Source organism: Panthera leo, chromosome A3 (genome assembly GCF_018350215.1).
Source record: "Panthera leo isolate Ple1 chromosome A3, P.leo_Ple1_pat1.1, whole genome shotgun sequence".
Classification (NCBI taxonomy): domain Eukaryota; kingdom Metazoa; phylum Chordata; class Mammalia; order Carnivora; family Felidae; genus Panthera; species Panthera leo.
Window position 1 is genome coordinate 137,736,283 of NC_056681.1, and position 14,037 is coordinate 137,750,319.

A 14,037-nucleotide genomic window follows, 5' to 3' on the forward strand; every position below is an offset into this window, starting at 1 on the left:
TGGGTGTCTCAGTCGGTTGAGCGTCCGACTTCGGCTCAGGTCATGATCTTGCGTTCGTGAGTTCAAGCCCCATGTCGGGCTCTGTGCTGACAGCTCGGGGCCTGGAGCCTGCTTCGGATTCTGTGTCTCCCTCTCTCTCTGCTCCTCCCCTGCTCACACTCTGTCTCTCTCTCAAAAATTATAAATAAAGATTAAAAAAAATAAAAAAAAAAGAAATAATATTCTCAAAAGAAGAAAGCTAAGTTAAAAAGCAACATTCGAATCAGTGCCTGTTTGTAACTATGTTTTGATTCTCTTCAGAAACTTCACTTCTTATCCAATCTAATTTAGAAAATCAATGTTTCCTAGTGAAAAGGTTTACAAAGACGCTGCCCAATCCAGAGCAAAACCTGTATTGTTAATCCTAATTTCTGAATAGAAACTACGTATTTATAAAAAACCACTGCCAATGGGCTGCCTGCAATGCCCTGCAGACCAGGAACCAATACTCACGGTGTGCTCCCGTGTCAGACAGCAGGGTAACTCAGACCACTCTGCTCTCGGGAACCCGGCCCTAGGCAACCACTGAGAGAAAACTAAGTAACTCACACACGCACTTGAGCAAGCTGCACTATGGCATGGGGTGGAGGGGGGACTCCGGACAGAAAAGGATAGCCTGTGAGCCTCCCGAGTTTTCTTACGTCTCTCAGCTGGAGACCTTACAAGGTTCTTTCCTTGTCATTTTCCCCCTTCTCTTCTAAAGGTACGTTTCCTGTAAATAACTTCCAATAAACTTTGAGTGGATATAAATCATTCATAACATGTGGCTGAGACAATACACTCTAACATTTACTCCTCTCCCGTTTAGGGGTAATATTCTGAAATTTGTCACACTCTTGTTTTTCATTTCCTACACGTTTACTTCCTCAAACAACATTTTGCTTAGTTTTTTTTTTTTTTTCGTTTTTGACTTAATTTCCCTTCTCAACTTCTAACCTGAGATTCAACCTCAAAAGTAGTGCGAAGCTGGAATTAATTCGTCTGTGCTGTTGACGAGGCTGCTGTGTGATGGCACCACACACAATCTGTTCCAGCGCTGACGGGTTTCTGATACTATAGACAGTGCTGTTGGGAACGTTCTTATACACGTCACCTGGTGCACACAAGCAAATTTCCTCACGTTGTTAAACGTTACATGTGGGGCGCCTGGGCGGCTTAGTTGTTTGAGCGTCTGACTCCTGGTATCAGCTCGGGTCACGATCCCAGGGCCGTGGGGTGGAGCCCCGCGTGGGGCTCTGTGCCGAGCTCTGTGGAGTCTGCTTAAGATTCTTTTTCCCTCTCCCCTGCTTACACACTCTCTCTCTAAAATAAAATAAATACACGTTATGTGTACGTTGGGTCATAGAGAATACACGTCTTCTTCCTTACTAGAAAATGCCAAACTGCCTTCCCGAGTGTTTGTACCAGTTTACATGGGTAGTCAGTGTGAAAGTATTCTTGCTCAACACATTCCCCTACACTGGGTACTGCCAGATTTCTTAATTAATACGAAGAATAGATAAAAATTCCCGGAACTCAACCAGACAATAAACAACCCAACAGAAAAACAGGCCAAAGATTTGAACAGGCTGAAAAGGATACACATTTCACAAGCACATATCCTGTGACTCTGCAGCCACGCATCTTGACTTTTGCAGGATGCTTCCACTTCGTGCATATGGTTACTGTAAAGTTAACTACCTTGTTTTTTGTTTTCAGGAACAGAATTTAGTGATTCATCACTCACATAGAACACCCAGTGTTCAACAGGACAAGTGCCCTCCTTAATCCCCATCACCCATCTAGCCCATCCCCCCCCCCCCACCTCCCTCTACGAACCCTCAGTCTGTTCTCTATCGCTAAGCGTCTCTTACGGTTCCTTTCCCTCTTTCTGTCTGTCTCCCCCTCTCCCTGTATGTTCACCTGCTTTGTTTCTTACATTCCATTAAGTACCTCTTTTCACTCTCAAGAGTCCTGGTGAGGACAGTAAGAGGTCCCACGACCTATGCATCACAGAGGGACTCCTGCACGTGGTACCATAAGCTAGCACTGTGAATGCTTATAAACAGCAAATCCAAACAAAATACCCGCCGGTTTCCAAAGATCAAAAAAAAAAACAAAAACAAAAAAAAAAAAACCACTGGACACAAGCACTGCTCATAGGCACAGTAAACAGCATACTGAAAATGGAACATTAAATGTAAAATGAATGGGCCATGCTAGAAAATAAGCAGTATGATTTTCTATATAAAATTCAAAAACATGTAAATTAAACAATACATTGTTTTAGGAATACAAGTGCAAAAGCCAGGTGATGCTAATACTCAATTCATCTGGAGAGGGAGCTGGGGGCGGTGCCAAGGGAAGGTTTGATCAGGGAGGGACACGTGAGAAAGCCACTGACGACTGTCCATTTCTTATGCTTGTGGGCAGAAGACTGGGCCAGGTGTGCACTCGATCTCTGTGTTATCTTCATGAATGTTACATGGGGTCTTCACGTTGCATAGTTAAAAAACGGGAAAGCACAGGTAGGTTTTTGATTTGTGTGTACTATAATTACTTCTATTATTGACTTAATAATTTTTATTAAACCACAGACATTTCGGCTTATGTTAGCATCAACATGGCAGCAACTGAAGTAGACTTTCTGTTCAGGTGAGTGCTTTGCGCAAGGCCCTTAATTAATGCCTTAAGATTTTTTTTGTTTTAAGTACTAACTCTAAGCGATTATTTGAGAACTGAAAAGTTTCACTAAGAACAACTAAAACTACAATAGGGCAGGTCCCCTTTGTGGACATGATGTTGGAATTATAAGTCTTTTACCAGATTGCAATAGTGTAAACCCCATTTCCGTGAAAATATACGTCATATAGTGGAAATCTAATTAGCATAGACTTACAAAAAACCCCATGTAAAGAACACCCACAATAGATGAAACATTTTACGTTTATTATCTTATTTTTTGAAATGTTTATTTATTTTGAGGAAGAGAGCAAGGGGGGGGGGCAGAAAGAGGGAGAGACAGAGAATCCCAAGCAGGCTCCACGCTCGGCTCAGAGCCCAACTCGGGGCTCAGCCCCACAACCCCGGGATCATGACCTGAGTGGAAATCAAGAGTCGGACGCTTATCTGACTGAGCCACCCACATGCCCCGACATGTCTTGTCCTGTTCAATCCTCAGGACCAACTTATAAAGGACTATTACGTCCATCACACAGCAGAGAAACCCAAGTGATCTGGCCAAAGTCACACTGACAATATTTGGTGCTGCAGGATTTCAACACAGGTTTTCCGCCTTTGCTCTCCCTGCGAGGTTGCTGGGACAGATCATGATCCAGAGCAGCAGGGGGGAGTCAGGAAGAGCACTGGACGCAAGCTCTTAAGAACTGCTGGAGTCCCAGCTTCCCTGCTAAGTGACCTTTGAGGAGTAACTTCGTCTTAGTCCTGGTTTCTTAGACTGCACACTGGGGGAACGAGGAACAACCAGTGACTGGTGCACAGGCACTTTTACACCGTAAGGAGCTACGTATACACAAGCACGGTAACTGTGATTTTAATGATGAAGCACAGCGGTAACACGGGCTCTTGGACTGGTGAAGATCCTGTTAGCAACCACAGAACGTGAGGACGGGGTGAGACATGTCACCGCTAAAGTATCCTATTTGCACTCTCCTCTGCCTCTCCCATCCCGCCACAGTGGGCCGGGCGCCTGGTCTGTCACTGGGTACCATCTCCTGAATTCACGAAAAGAAGCCAGGAGTAAAGCATCTGGATAGAAGGACACCTTATCTTCCAACCACCATAAAAAGGTAGAAACCGTACGTCCAAGTGTCACTGGGGTTAAACTTTTGTGTCCAAGCTTGAGAAAAACCGACACGTTTTAGAAGCTATCTTTGAGCATTGTGTTTTACAACAAAGGCTGTCAGTCTTCACGGTGTACAACACTATCGGTCGGTCCCGTCCCGAAGGCTGCTTTGGGAGGGATCAGGATGTGTAATAATAGGCAACATTCACCCTGGCGTCTGTGCTTTCGCACAAACCGCCGCATTTTACCCGCACGATACCGAGTTTGGGTGGGCAGGTCATGTCCGTGCACAGAAGAGCAGACTCACAAGAAGACAGATTAAGGGGCTTGCTCAGGGCCGAGCTGCTGAGTGCCACAGCTGGGACCTGCAGGAGACCTCCAAGGAGGAGACCTGGGGGAGCATCCCCCCCCAAGAGTCCCTTAGGAGGAGCCCCCGGAGAGGAGCTCCCCAACGGGGAGACACAGAAGAGACCCCCCCCTCTCTCTGCGGGAGGACCGGCCATGGGACAAGCCAGCGAGGGGCTGAGGTCAGGACCGGCGGGGCTGCGGTTAGGGACGACCCGACTCCCTCCCCACAGCCCGGGCCCTGAGTCTCACCTGCCACCCGCCCACTGGGGTTGGAGAGGCGGTCACGGGCGGCCGCGACCAGAGTCCGGAGAGAAGGTGGATGAATACCGGAAGGAGGGACTCGACCCGGCACCTTCCCCGGCTTCTGCGCCTGCGCGCGCTGGACGGTCGGTCTGATTCCGCGCATGCCCAGTGCAGGAGCCGGCTGCTTCGCGCGCTTCCGGTTCGTGCTGCGGTGGGCGGAGCGTGCGCTCCAAGGTGATGCGAAGGGCGGGGGAATGGGCGGGGATGCTTGACCACAACCCTCGGGATAGGGAGGGAACTAAGCCTGATCCTCAGGTTACAGGGAAACCTGAGCCAGAGGGTAGGTGGAAGAGAGAGGATTAGGCCCTTTCTTTTTTATTTCTGGCCAAAGCACCCAAGAAATACTTATTTTTAGAGACTTTTCTTTGTGCTTATCAGTATTTTCTACTTTTTCAGCTGTGCATTTGTACTTGTGTAATAATGTTAACCGTAAAGCTGGTAGGAATAATATCAGTAGTAGGTAGGTAGATTTAATCCAGCAATATAAAGACTCTGCATTCTCTTAGCTCCACAACTTAATCTCAGGCAATCAGAGACGATGAATACGATGCTCAGATCTGTGGGTCTGCTTCCTTGATTTTTACTGTAATCACTGAGGACTCCTCATCCATCCAGCAGCTATCCATCAAAATTTAACGATGCCTGCCAGGGCGTGAGGCGCTGGCATACAACCGAGCAAAACCATTTTTGTCTTCCCTTCATAACTGATTAATTTTTTTAGTTTTGACAAATAAAAACAGTATATATTTAAGGTGTGCAATGTGATGTCATGACACATGTATACATTGTGAAATGAGTACCACAATTAAGCACATTAGCGTATCCACCATACTTACCTTTTTTATACATATGTGATGAAAACACTTGAGATCTACTCTTTGAAAGTGTCAAGTATAGGGCACATTATTATTAACTATAGACACCTGTACAGTAGGTCTCCACAACTCATTCACCATAATTGAAAACTTGTATCCCTTGATCAGTATCTCCCCATTCCTCTCACCCCCTTAGCCTCTGGTAAGCTCCATTCTTCTGCTACAATGATTATTTTTTTAATGTTTATTTTTTGAGGGGGGAGGGGCAGAGAGAGAGAGAGAGAAAGAGAGAGACCCAGAATCTGAAGCAGGCTCTAGGCTCTGACCTGTCAGCACAGCACCCAATGCCCAACGCAGGGCTCCGACTCAGCCGCGAGATAGTCGCCTGAGATGAAGTTGGATGCTTGACCCACTGAGACACTCAGGTACTCCTCTCCAACAACGTCATACACACACACACACACACACACACACACATTTGTTCACATTTCACATGTATGTGTAATCGTGCAGTATTTGTTTATGTTTGGCTTTTTTCACATAACAGAATGTGCTCCGGACTCGTCCATGTTGTTGCAAATGACAGGATTTCCTTCTTTTCTTAAGGCTAAGTAATATTCCACTGTGTGTGTGCGCGGGGGGGGGGGGGGGGGGGGGGGGCACGTGTGAATGCCACACTTGGTTATCCATTCATCTGTCTATTGACACTTAGGTTTTTCCACGTGTTGACTACTGTGATTAAGGCTGTTCTGGACATAAGGTGCAGATATTTCTTTGATATAGTGGTTTTATTTCCTCTGACTCCCAGAAGGGGGATTGCTGGAACGTATGTACTTCCATTTTTAAGTTTTTGAGAAAACTCCAACCTGTTTTCCACAGTGGCCGTATCCATTTACATGCCCACCAACAGGTATAAGCCTTCCCCTTTCTCCACTGCCTGCCAACACGTGCTATTTTTTGACTTTCTGCTACCAGGAATCCTTACAGGTGTGAAGTGACATCTCATTTGTCAAGAAGATTAAGAGTAGAGAAAAAAAAAATTAATCACACAGTTATAGAAGCGTGTGGTCTTCTAAACCAGTGGAATTCAGCTTAGTGAAAGGGCTTCTGCTAATGGCACTTTGGGACTCCATGCAGCTTCACTTGTGACTGCCAAGGACACGGTCGGTCAAGGGAGGTGCCTTGGAAGTGCTAAGTCCTCCATGCTTGGAGATGCCCAGGGAACCCAAGGTCTCCCAGCAGGCTCCCATTTAGAGTCAAATGCAGGTCAGATCCTGCCAGAGGTGTGGCGCCAAGCATCGCTCAGCGGCACTGGTAGTACATGCTCCCCCCGCCCCTCCCCCAAGTGCGGACACTGCGGCACGCCTGCCGCCTGAAGGAGCGTGGCTCCTGACCTTGAGGACCCTGGGCAGAGCCTCGGTGAGTCAGACCGGGCACACATCCTAGCTTCCCACCTTACGACCTCCCTGTCCTCAACCGTTGGTCAATTTTGCAGCCTCTCATCTCTAAAATGCAAGTATGACACCCTAGTGGCAGGGTTAGAAGAACCTTAAGCCGGCTTCTGTAAAGCATCAGTCCCCGCGCTGGGCAAAGTACTAACGGTAATAAAGGGCAGCGCCACAGCTCCACGTGAGCGGTTCTCTGTGAGCTACGGAGCGCGGAGGGCTCCCAGCATGGGACGTCTCAATGCCCCAAAACTACGGGCTGGGGGCGGAGTGACGACCCCGCGAGGCCCTGGAGCCCGCCCACGCCCCTCCGCCACCTCCGGTTCCCCTCCGCCGGGACCCTCCCCCACCCCTCTACCCGCCCGGCTCTCGACCCCACTGGCTCTAGTCCCCGCTCCTCCCCGCCGCGTCCGCCTCCCGAGGTCAGGAGGGTTGAGAACCCGGATGGAATCAAATGAGCACGCGCACGAGCCCGGTGCCGCTGCCATTGGCCGCCGGCGAGGAGCGTACTGATGACGCATCAGGAAAATACAGGAAGTGTGGCCTACGGGAGCCGAGTTAGGCCGCAAAAGCTCCCGGTTCGGTGCCGCCTGGGCGGGAGGGAATGAATGGGTGCTGAGTTGGGGGCGCGTCCGCTCTGGGGACAGGCGTTAAGCGTGTGAGCGGCCGCAGCATGGAGGACGACGCGCCGGTGATCTACGGGCTGGAGTTCCAGGTGAGTCCCAGCAAGGCCCCCGGCGCCGCGCGTTTGTAGAGCGAGGCCCTCCTGCACCCCCAGCTCCCCCTGTCCCGCTGAGGACCCGGAGGCTTCGGGGGGGCTCCTTTACAGGACTTGTTTATCCAGGAAGACCCTGGGGCCTGCGTGACGCAGGGTGGACGCAGCCCACGACCCCCGGGGAACACCCCGCCACCCCTCTCCCGGCAGCCCTTGGACGTTGTTTGGGGCCTGATTCCCACCGCTCTCTGCAGGCTGGCTACTTGTGTGCAATTTCCTCCCGCCTTGGAGCTCCCAGAGGCTGGCGCCGTATCTGTGATTTGGGGGTGGTGGCGGTGAGGGGGTCGTTTAATTTGGACACAGTGTTAAATTTACCTAAGAGTTGCAAAGATAAACGGAAAGTTCTGTTGCACCCTTCGCCCAGCTTCTCCTAATGTTGAGGACTGCAAGACCATGGCACATTGATCAAAGCGTAGAAATCAGCACTGGTATAATCCTGTGAACTGAACCACAGACTCTCTTCGGATCTCACCTCTTTCCCACTAATGTCCTATTTTGCCTCATCCTGTACTCCAGGGCCTGTTCACCGTGATCATCACGTAGTAGGTGCTCAGTAAATGTCTGAAGTGCGTGAGCCCCCACAGTGTAAGCGGTGAAGCAGGAATGCATGTGCGATTTGGCAGGACCGCTAGGAAGTCTGTAGGGATGGAGTGGAGGAGTGAGGGGGTAAGGGAGGAGCTGGAAGGACAGGTGGGTCGCATTGTGTAGGACCTGGTAGAGCCTTGTGTTGGTTTTCATCTCTTCTGATGGCTTTTGAGAACCTGCTTAAGGCACTTAGGGACACATACCAAGAAAACAAACAAAAACAACCTTTGTTCATTGCTCTAGGAAGTATCTGATACATAATTGTGCGCCCCAAATGTGTGTTAAAATAGAAATGATCTTTGCTTTCAAGAAGCTTACAGTGAGAGAAGTGGCACTGTTAGTTGCGAAAAGCCTGCCCACCCCCGAAACTCCTGAAGTGTAGATCCTGGCTCCAGCACTTACTAGCTGTGCGGCCTTGGGCCTCAGTTTCCTTGCCAAGAAAATGGGAAAATGAGCCTCGATCCCCTGTGGCTGTTATGACAATTAAATGAGTTGAGACATTTAATTCAACAGCTTAGAAAGGTGCGTGGCCCTTGGTAAGCATTCAATAAGTGTGTAATTATTGTAGTGAGACAAAATTCTTACAGATAAACCCATACAAGGCAGTTTCAAAGTGTCCTGTGAGGAATGGGCAGTTTACAGGGTTTGACAGCGGGCTCCGTCACCCAAGACTGTGCCTTAACTACCAGCCTTTGAAAGTGGTCACCGTGTTCTGGGCACCCTGCTGAAGACTGTGTATGTATTTCTAATCTCTCAGTCGTCCTTGTAGGTGTTTTTCTTCCTGTGGGCCAAGGCAACCTAGCCAGTAACTGATAGATTTAGGACTCTAACCTAGGTAGGCTTTAAACCCAAGCCAACTTTAAAGCCCCTAACTACAAAGTTACACGGCTTTCTCCTGGAAACAGTTCACGTGTGGGCACATGCAAAGGGTACGCACGGGGAGATCTAAGTTTCTCTGACCATGTGCTACCTGAAGTGCGCGTCTTCTGCTGGTTACCTCGTAACTTTTGATCTCCTTAAGAAATCTCCTAAGTAACCCAGAGGTTTTGATCTTCCGTGTTGGATCTTTGAGATAACACACGTTATTTCCTGGGGTTTGACATGTTTTTTCCTGGGATTAATATCAAGGAGTGGATCCTTGCCCTGGGTATCGAATATTTTATCTGATTTTCTCCTTTATCTTGAAAGAAGTAGCACATTTTTGTGCCGCTTTACTCTGGACAGCTTGTGGGTCGTGACATTCCGGAATTCGAAGAACCATTATTATAGTTTAAAGGGTAAGTACCGAAAGTGACAGTGGAGGGTTGGTTGTCAGTGACATTCACATCACCGTGGAGAGCAGTTTACCCTAGAAGATGGGGATTTGGTCACTGACCATTGACTGAAGGTAATGAGGCTTGAGGGCCATATAGGGGTTGTTAAAATAAAAATGCTAAGCGCATTAGTGTTTACAGAACATTTTCGTATCCTATGATCAGCATCTTTTAGCTTATAGGAAGGGACTTTTGACTTGTGTTTATTTTTGTGTATTTAAAGTTAAAAAAATTCCAAGTAGCGTTTACAAGCCTTTCAAGAAGTCAAATTGCTGAAAAGCTGATTAAGATCTGCGGGCCCTAAACACACCCATCCCACCTGATCTGATTCCCTGAGAACAACCACATCCAACTGAAAACTTTCTTCTCATCTTTACCTATCTGCTTTTACCTCTTGGACACCATGTAGTGACTGGATGTCGCCACTAAGGGCTTTTAGTTTTTTCTGTGCTCTCCCCTGTGTTTCTTTAGACTCCTGATACAGTTGTATCATAACTTCTTGCCAAATCCTTATTTAGGGTCTTCATTTTTCTAGATCTAGAAATATTTCTGGCTGCTGATTCAAGTAGGGTTCTACGATTTCATTTTTCTTGTATAGCTTTCCATTTTTCTGTTGCTGAGGAAACGCTTCCTTTTCCCCATTTGTCTCATTCCCCTTGTGTCTTGCTGGTGGGTGTTGACTTTCCGGCCGCAGCCTGCAGGTGACTTCCGGCAGGTTGACCGGCCAGGTTGCTGTCTGTTCTGTTGTCTGTTTTCCGGGACACCCGGGTCCTGTGGCCCGTCCCTCTCTGCCCCAGGCCCGTCCGCTTTCTCACAAAACCTCCAGCATGGCTTTCATCCTATGTGGGGGTTTGTGTTCGGTTTCATTTTTGGCGGACTTTTGTTGAGCGGGTGGTAGGTGCCAGGGTCTGACAGGCCGCTTAATTGTCACACCAGCCCTGGGCGCGGGGACTGTTCTTCCCGTTTTAAAATTGAGGACACTCTGGTTTTGAGCAGTGAAACCTCTTGTAATTGTTAGAGAAGTTGGTTTCAGGCCTGGGTTCCTCCTGTTCAGCACCCTCTTTGCTCTTGGAGGCCTTTTTTGTTTGTTTTTAATATATATACATACATAAATATATGTATGTATATATATATATATATATATATTTTTTTTTTTTTTTTTTTTTTTTTTCCTGAGACGGAGAGAGAGCGTGCGGGTGGAGGAGGGGCAGAGAGAGAGGGAGGGAGGGAGAGAGAGAGACAGAGAATCCCAGGCAGGCTCCATGCTGTGAGCACAGAGCCCGACTCGGGGCTCAAACTCACAAACCGCAAGATCATGACCTGAGCAGAAATCAAGAGTCAGGTGCTTAACCGGCAGAGCCTCCCCAGGCGCCCCGAGGCCTTTTATTCCGAACAAGACACCTCGGTTCCCCCGTGTCAGGCCCTCGGTTCGGACACCGCTGCTGTCAGAGGCCAACGGTCAAGTGCAGACTTCCCCTTCCTCCCAGTGGACAGCAGGGCTATTTCTTACTTCTCTTTCGCCCCCTAGCAGGTGCGTGGTACCTATTTGCTAAGCCACTGAGTCAATCAAGGTGATGGGCAGGTGGGAGCGAGGCCGTCTCCACAGTGCCTGCGAACTGCTTGTGACCCAAGGCTGCTGCCTGTGTCCAGGCCACACCGTGTAGAGCCACGTGTAGGTCTGGTGATGGGAATCAGGGGCCTGACTTAGGGCTGGTCTTCAACCAAAGGTCATACTTTGGCTTCTGTAGTTAAGGGGGATACGGGAGAATGTTTTCCTGGAAACAGCAAGGCTCGGGAGAAGCCTAGAGGGAGCAGCCAAGCGGACCGCGGATTCAGCCTCAATTTGGAGCCAATTTTGATGATTGGTTTTTCTTATTGCTTGTGTTGTGGAGTTAGGAACCCCACACCCGTTTTTTTTGTTGTTGTTGTTGTTCCAGCTCACTCACGTGCTTGCTTTTGTCTTCTTGATTTTTTTTCTTTCTCAAGTGCTGTGGCTCGGATGGGATCTATACGTATGTACACGTGTACGTGTACAATTTGTGTACATATATACCTTCTGTGTGTACAGGTATTTTGTACAGATACATGCATGTATTTCTACAGCTAAATTTTCCTCAAGCAGGACCCGTGTTTGCCGTGTTTTGAGTACTTGGGTGCACATCGCTCTGGGCTCGTGGCCGTAGGACCCTCCCGAACCTCAGGCATCCTTGTCCTCGCCTCGTGTCCTAATTATGGCTCCTTCTGACTTCCTTACTTCGTCCCCTCAGTTCTTTTTCCTCCTTGGCTCTGGTGAGGTTGTATGTGACCAAGCCCACAGATTTGGGGAGGGGGTGTGGGACGGCACAGGGAAGGAGAAGGGCATTTTCATCTCCTGGCGTGCTCTCCAGTCCTAGACTCTGGCCGGAGAACCTGCCAGAAAAGTTGTACCTGCTCCCATTTTTCCGGGCAAGGAAGAGCTGCCTCGGTGGGGGGTAGGAGCCAGCTCCCCGCTCCCCACCCCCGAGAATTCTGCAGCGTGGCGGTCCTGAGGGTTGCAGTTAACATCCTGCTTTGTAACTGTTTGGATTAATACTAATTTAGCTCCGTTCCCTCCTGAGCTGTTGGTACAAGGTCTGGCATAAGAGGTGGGACGGTCTGGCTTTTGAAATCTATTCTGTAAAGTGAAACGGATTCTGATACCACCGAGACCAGGTAGTTCTGACGGGCAGAGTCAGGAAAGCTGTGTAGACCCTTGCAACTCAGAGTGTCCTCGCCCGACCAGCAGCTGTCCTGTCACCAGAGGCAGACCTGGAGAATCAGAATCTGCATTTCCTTGGGCTGCCTGGGCGATTGGTTTGTGTACCGAAGTTGATGTGTCCTTCTGGGTAATGTGACAGTGGAGCTAAAAGGGAAAGAGTAAATGAGATTTTGGTGGGATCGGGCAGGAGGCGTCCTTGACTTCCCTGCTAAAAGTGTGGAATTTATTTGTGGTACTCGGTGGTCAGAACCTGGTTTTTGAGGAGTGTGTCTATTTGGGGTTTATGAACAGTGCCTCGAGAGCATTCTTGCATTGGCCAGAAGATTGGACTGGACAGTCTAGGGACTCGTCACCCTGTGAGTTCACATCGACAGGTCATTAGCGAATGTAGAATGAACTTAAGCCATTGAACTTAAGATACATAGAACATTGAAGTCAAGATATAAAGACTTGTGTTTGTTATATAAAGACTTGTTTACCCAGCTTTTCAGAATGTTTACAGGAACAATGTGAGTTTTAGGTTTAACACCTGATTTTTGTATGCGTAAATCCCAAATCGCCCGCTTAGTGTTGCACTCGCTAGCTACGTACCTGAGAAACGCTGGTTTCCCATCCGGGCGCTCCACTTCCCGGTCTTGCATCGTTTTGTCCTCCTGTTTTTTTTCTTTTCTTTTCTTTAAAACATTTTTTTAATGTTTTTTTTATTTTTGAGAGAGAGAGAGAGAGACAGAGCGCGAGCGGGGCAGGGACAGAGAGACAGGATCCGAAGCAGGCTCCACGCTCTGAGCCGTCAGCACAGAGCCCAACACGGGGCCGGAACCCACAAACTGTGAGATCATGACCTGAGCGGAAGTCGGACGTTCAACCGACTGAGCCCCCCAGGGACCCCTCGTGCTCGTGTTTCTGTTACTGTAGCCTAGATGGTCCAGGCATGCTATTCCTGTCAAATTTGCTCTGCAAGGTGATGATGGGAGTCTGTTGACGTTAATGAGACAAGTAATCAACTACCGTTTCTCGGGTGGGCTTTCGAGCTCTTTCCTGAAAGGGAGGAGAGTTGTTTCACAGGACATAAAATAAGCGTGGTCACATGGTAAATGGATTGGCCGCTCCCAAACTCAGCACAGAGACACTGCATTTTCACAGTGACACGTCTTAGCACAGGGCCATCTCACAGTTCCATTTTACACGTTCGCTGCATATTAGAATATTGTACATGTTAATCTTTACCAGTGATTGTAACTTTTGTCGCTGATGTCTCTCCAGCACTGTTTGAACTTTTTAGAGTGTAAACGGGACTCGAGATGCCCTCACACGCACTCTTAGGGCACTGGGCAGGAGAAATCAACTTTTTGAGCTGGAGTTTAACCTGCAGTTCACAGCTAACAGAACGGTGGTTCTTCACGACTATTTCAAACGTCTCTGCAAACAAGATTGTTTCTCTCCTGCATGCTTACTTCTTTGAAACTTTCAACGTTAAGAAGACCTTCTCTAGTTTTTCTTTTTCTTTTTTTTTTTTTTAAGCTTATTTATTTATTTTGAGACAGACAGTGTGTGCTCCAGCAGGGTAGGGGCACAGAGAGGGAGAGAGACAATCCCAAACAGGCTGTGCTGTCAGCGCAGAGCCGGACGTGGGGCTCGATCCCACGAACTGTGAGATCATGACCCGAGCTGAAACCAGGAGGTGGATGCTTAACCGACTGAGCCACCCAGGCGCCCCAGACCTTCTCTAGTTGTGGGGGCCAGTGACCGCTGTGCCCCGCTGGAGGGGCGACTCCAGCTAGTGGTGGCATGGCACACACTTGGGTGGCAGAGGTAGGCAGGGCATGAATGAGGGGCACCGCAGGCGCCGTGGAGGAGGTGTGGACGGGGGGGGGGGGGCATGTCCCGTGGCTC

General features: G+C 48.8%; 2 protein-coding genes across 8 annotated transcripts in view; one reads left to right on the forward strand and one right to left on the reverse strand.

Annotated features, from left to right (window-relative positions):
- Positions 1-4,542, reverse strand: part of TRAPPC12 (trafficking protein particle complex subunit 12) — an 82,180-nt gene extending 77,638 nt beyond the window's left edge. For 2 of the 4 annotated variants that reach the window (XR_006201025.1, XM_042933776.1), the window contains exon 1: positions 4,421-4,538. The gene's annotated coding sequence lies outside the window, so the exon portion shown is untranslated. Of the gene's footprint in view, positions 1-4,420 lie in introns of all 4 variants that reach the window. The other 2 variants (XR_006201026.1, XR_006201027.1) reach the window with 1 other exon arrangement.
- A 2,475-nt stretch (positions 4,543-7,017) lies between these two features.
- EIPR1 (EARP complex and GARP complex interacting protein 1) overlaps positions 7,018-14,037 on the forward strand; it is a 121,265-nt gene continuing 114,245 nt past the window's right edge. Inside the window, exon 1 of one of the 4 annotated variants that reach the window (XM_042933779.1) lies at positions 7,018-7,449. In XM_042933779.1, coding sequence (XP_042789713.1) covers positions 7,408-7,449 — 42 coding nt within the window. In that variant the 5' untranslated portion in view covers positions 7,018-7,407. Of the gene's footprint in view, positions 7,450-9,379; positions 9,482-14,037 lie in introns of those variants that run through there. The other 3 variants (XM_042933777.1, XM_042933782.1, XM_042933780.1) reach the window with 3 other exon arrangements.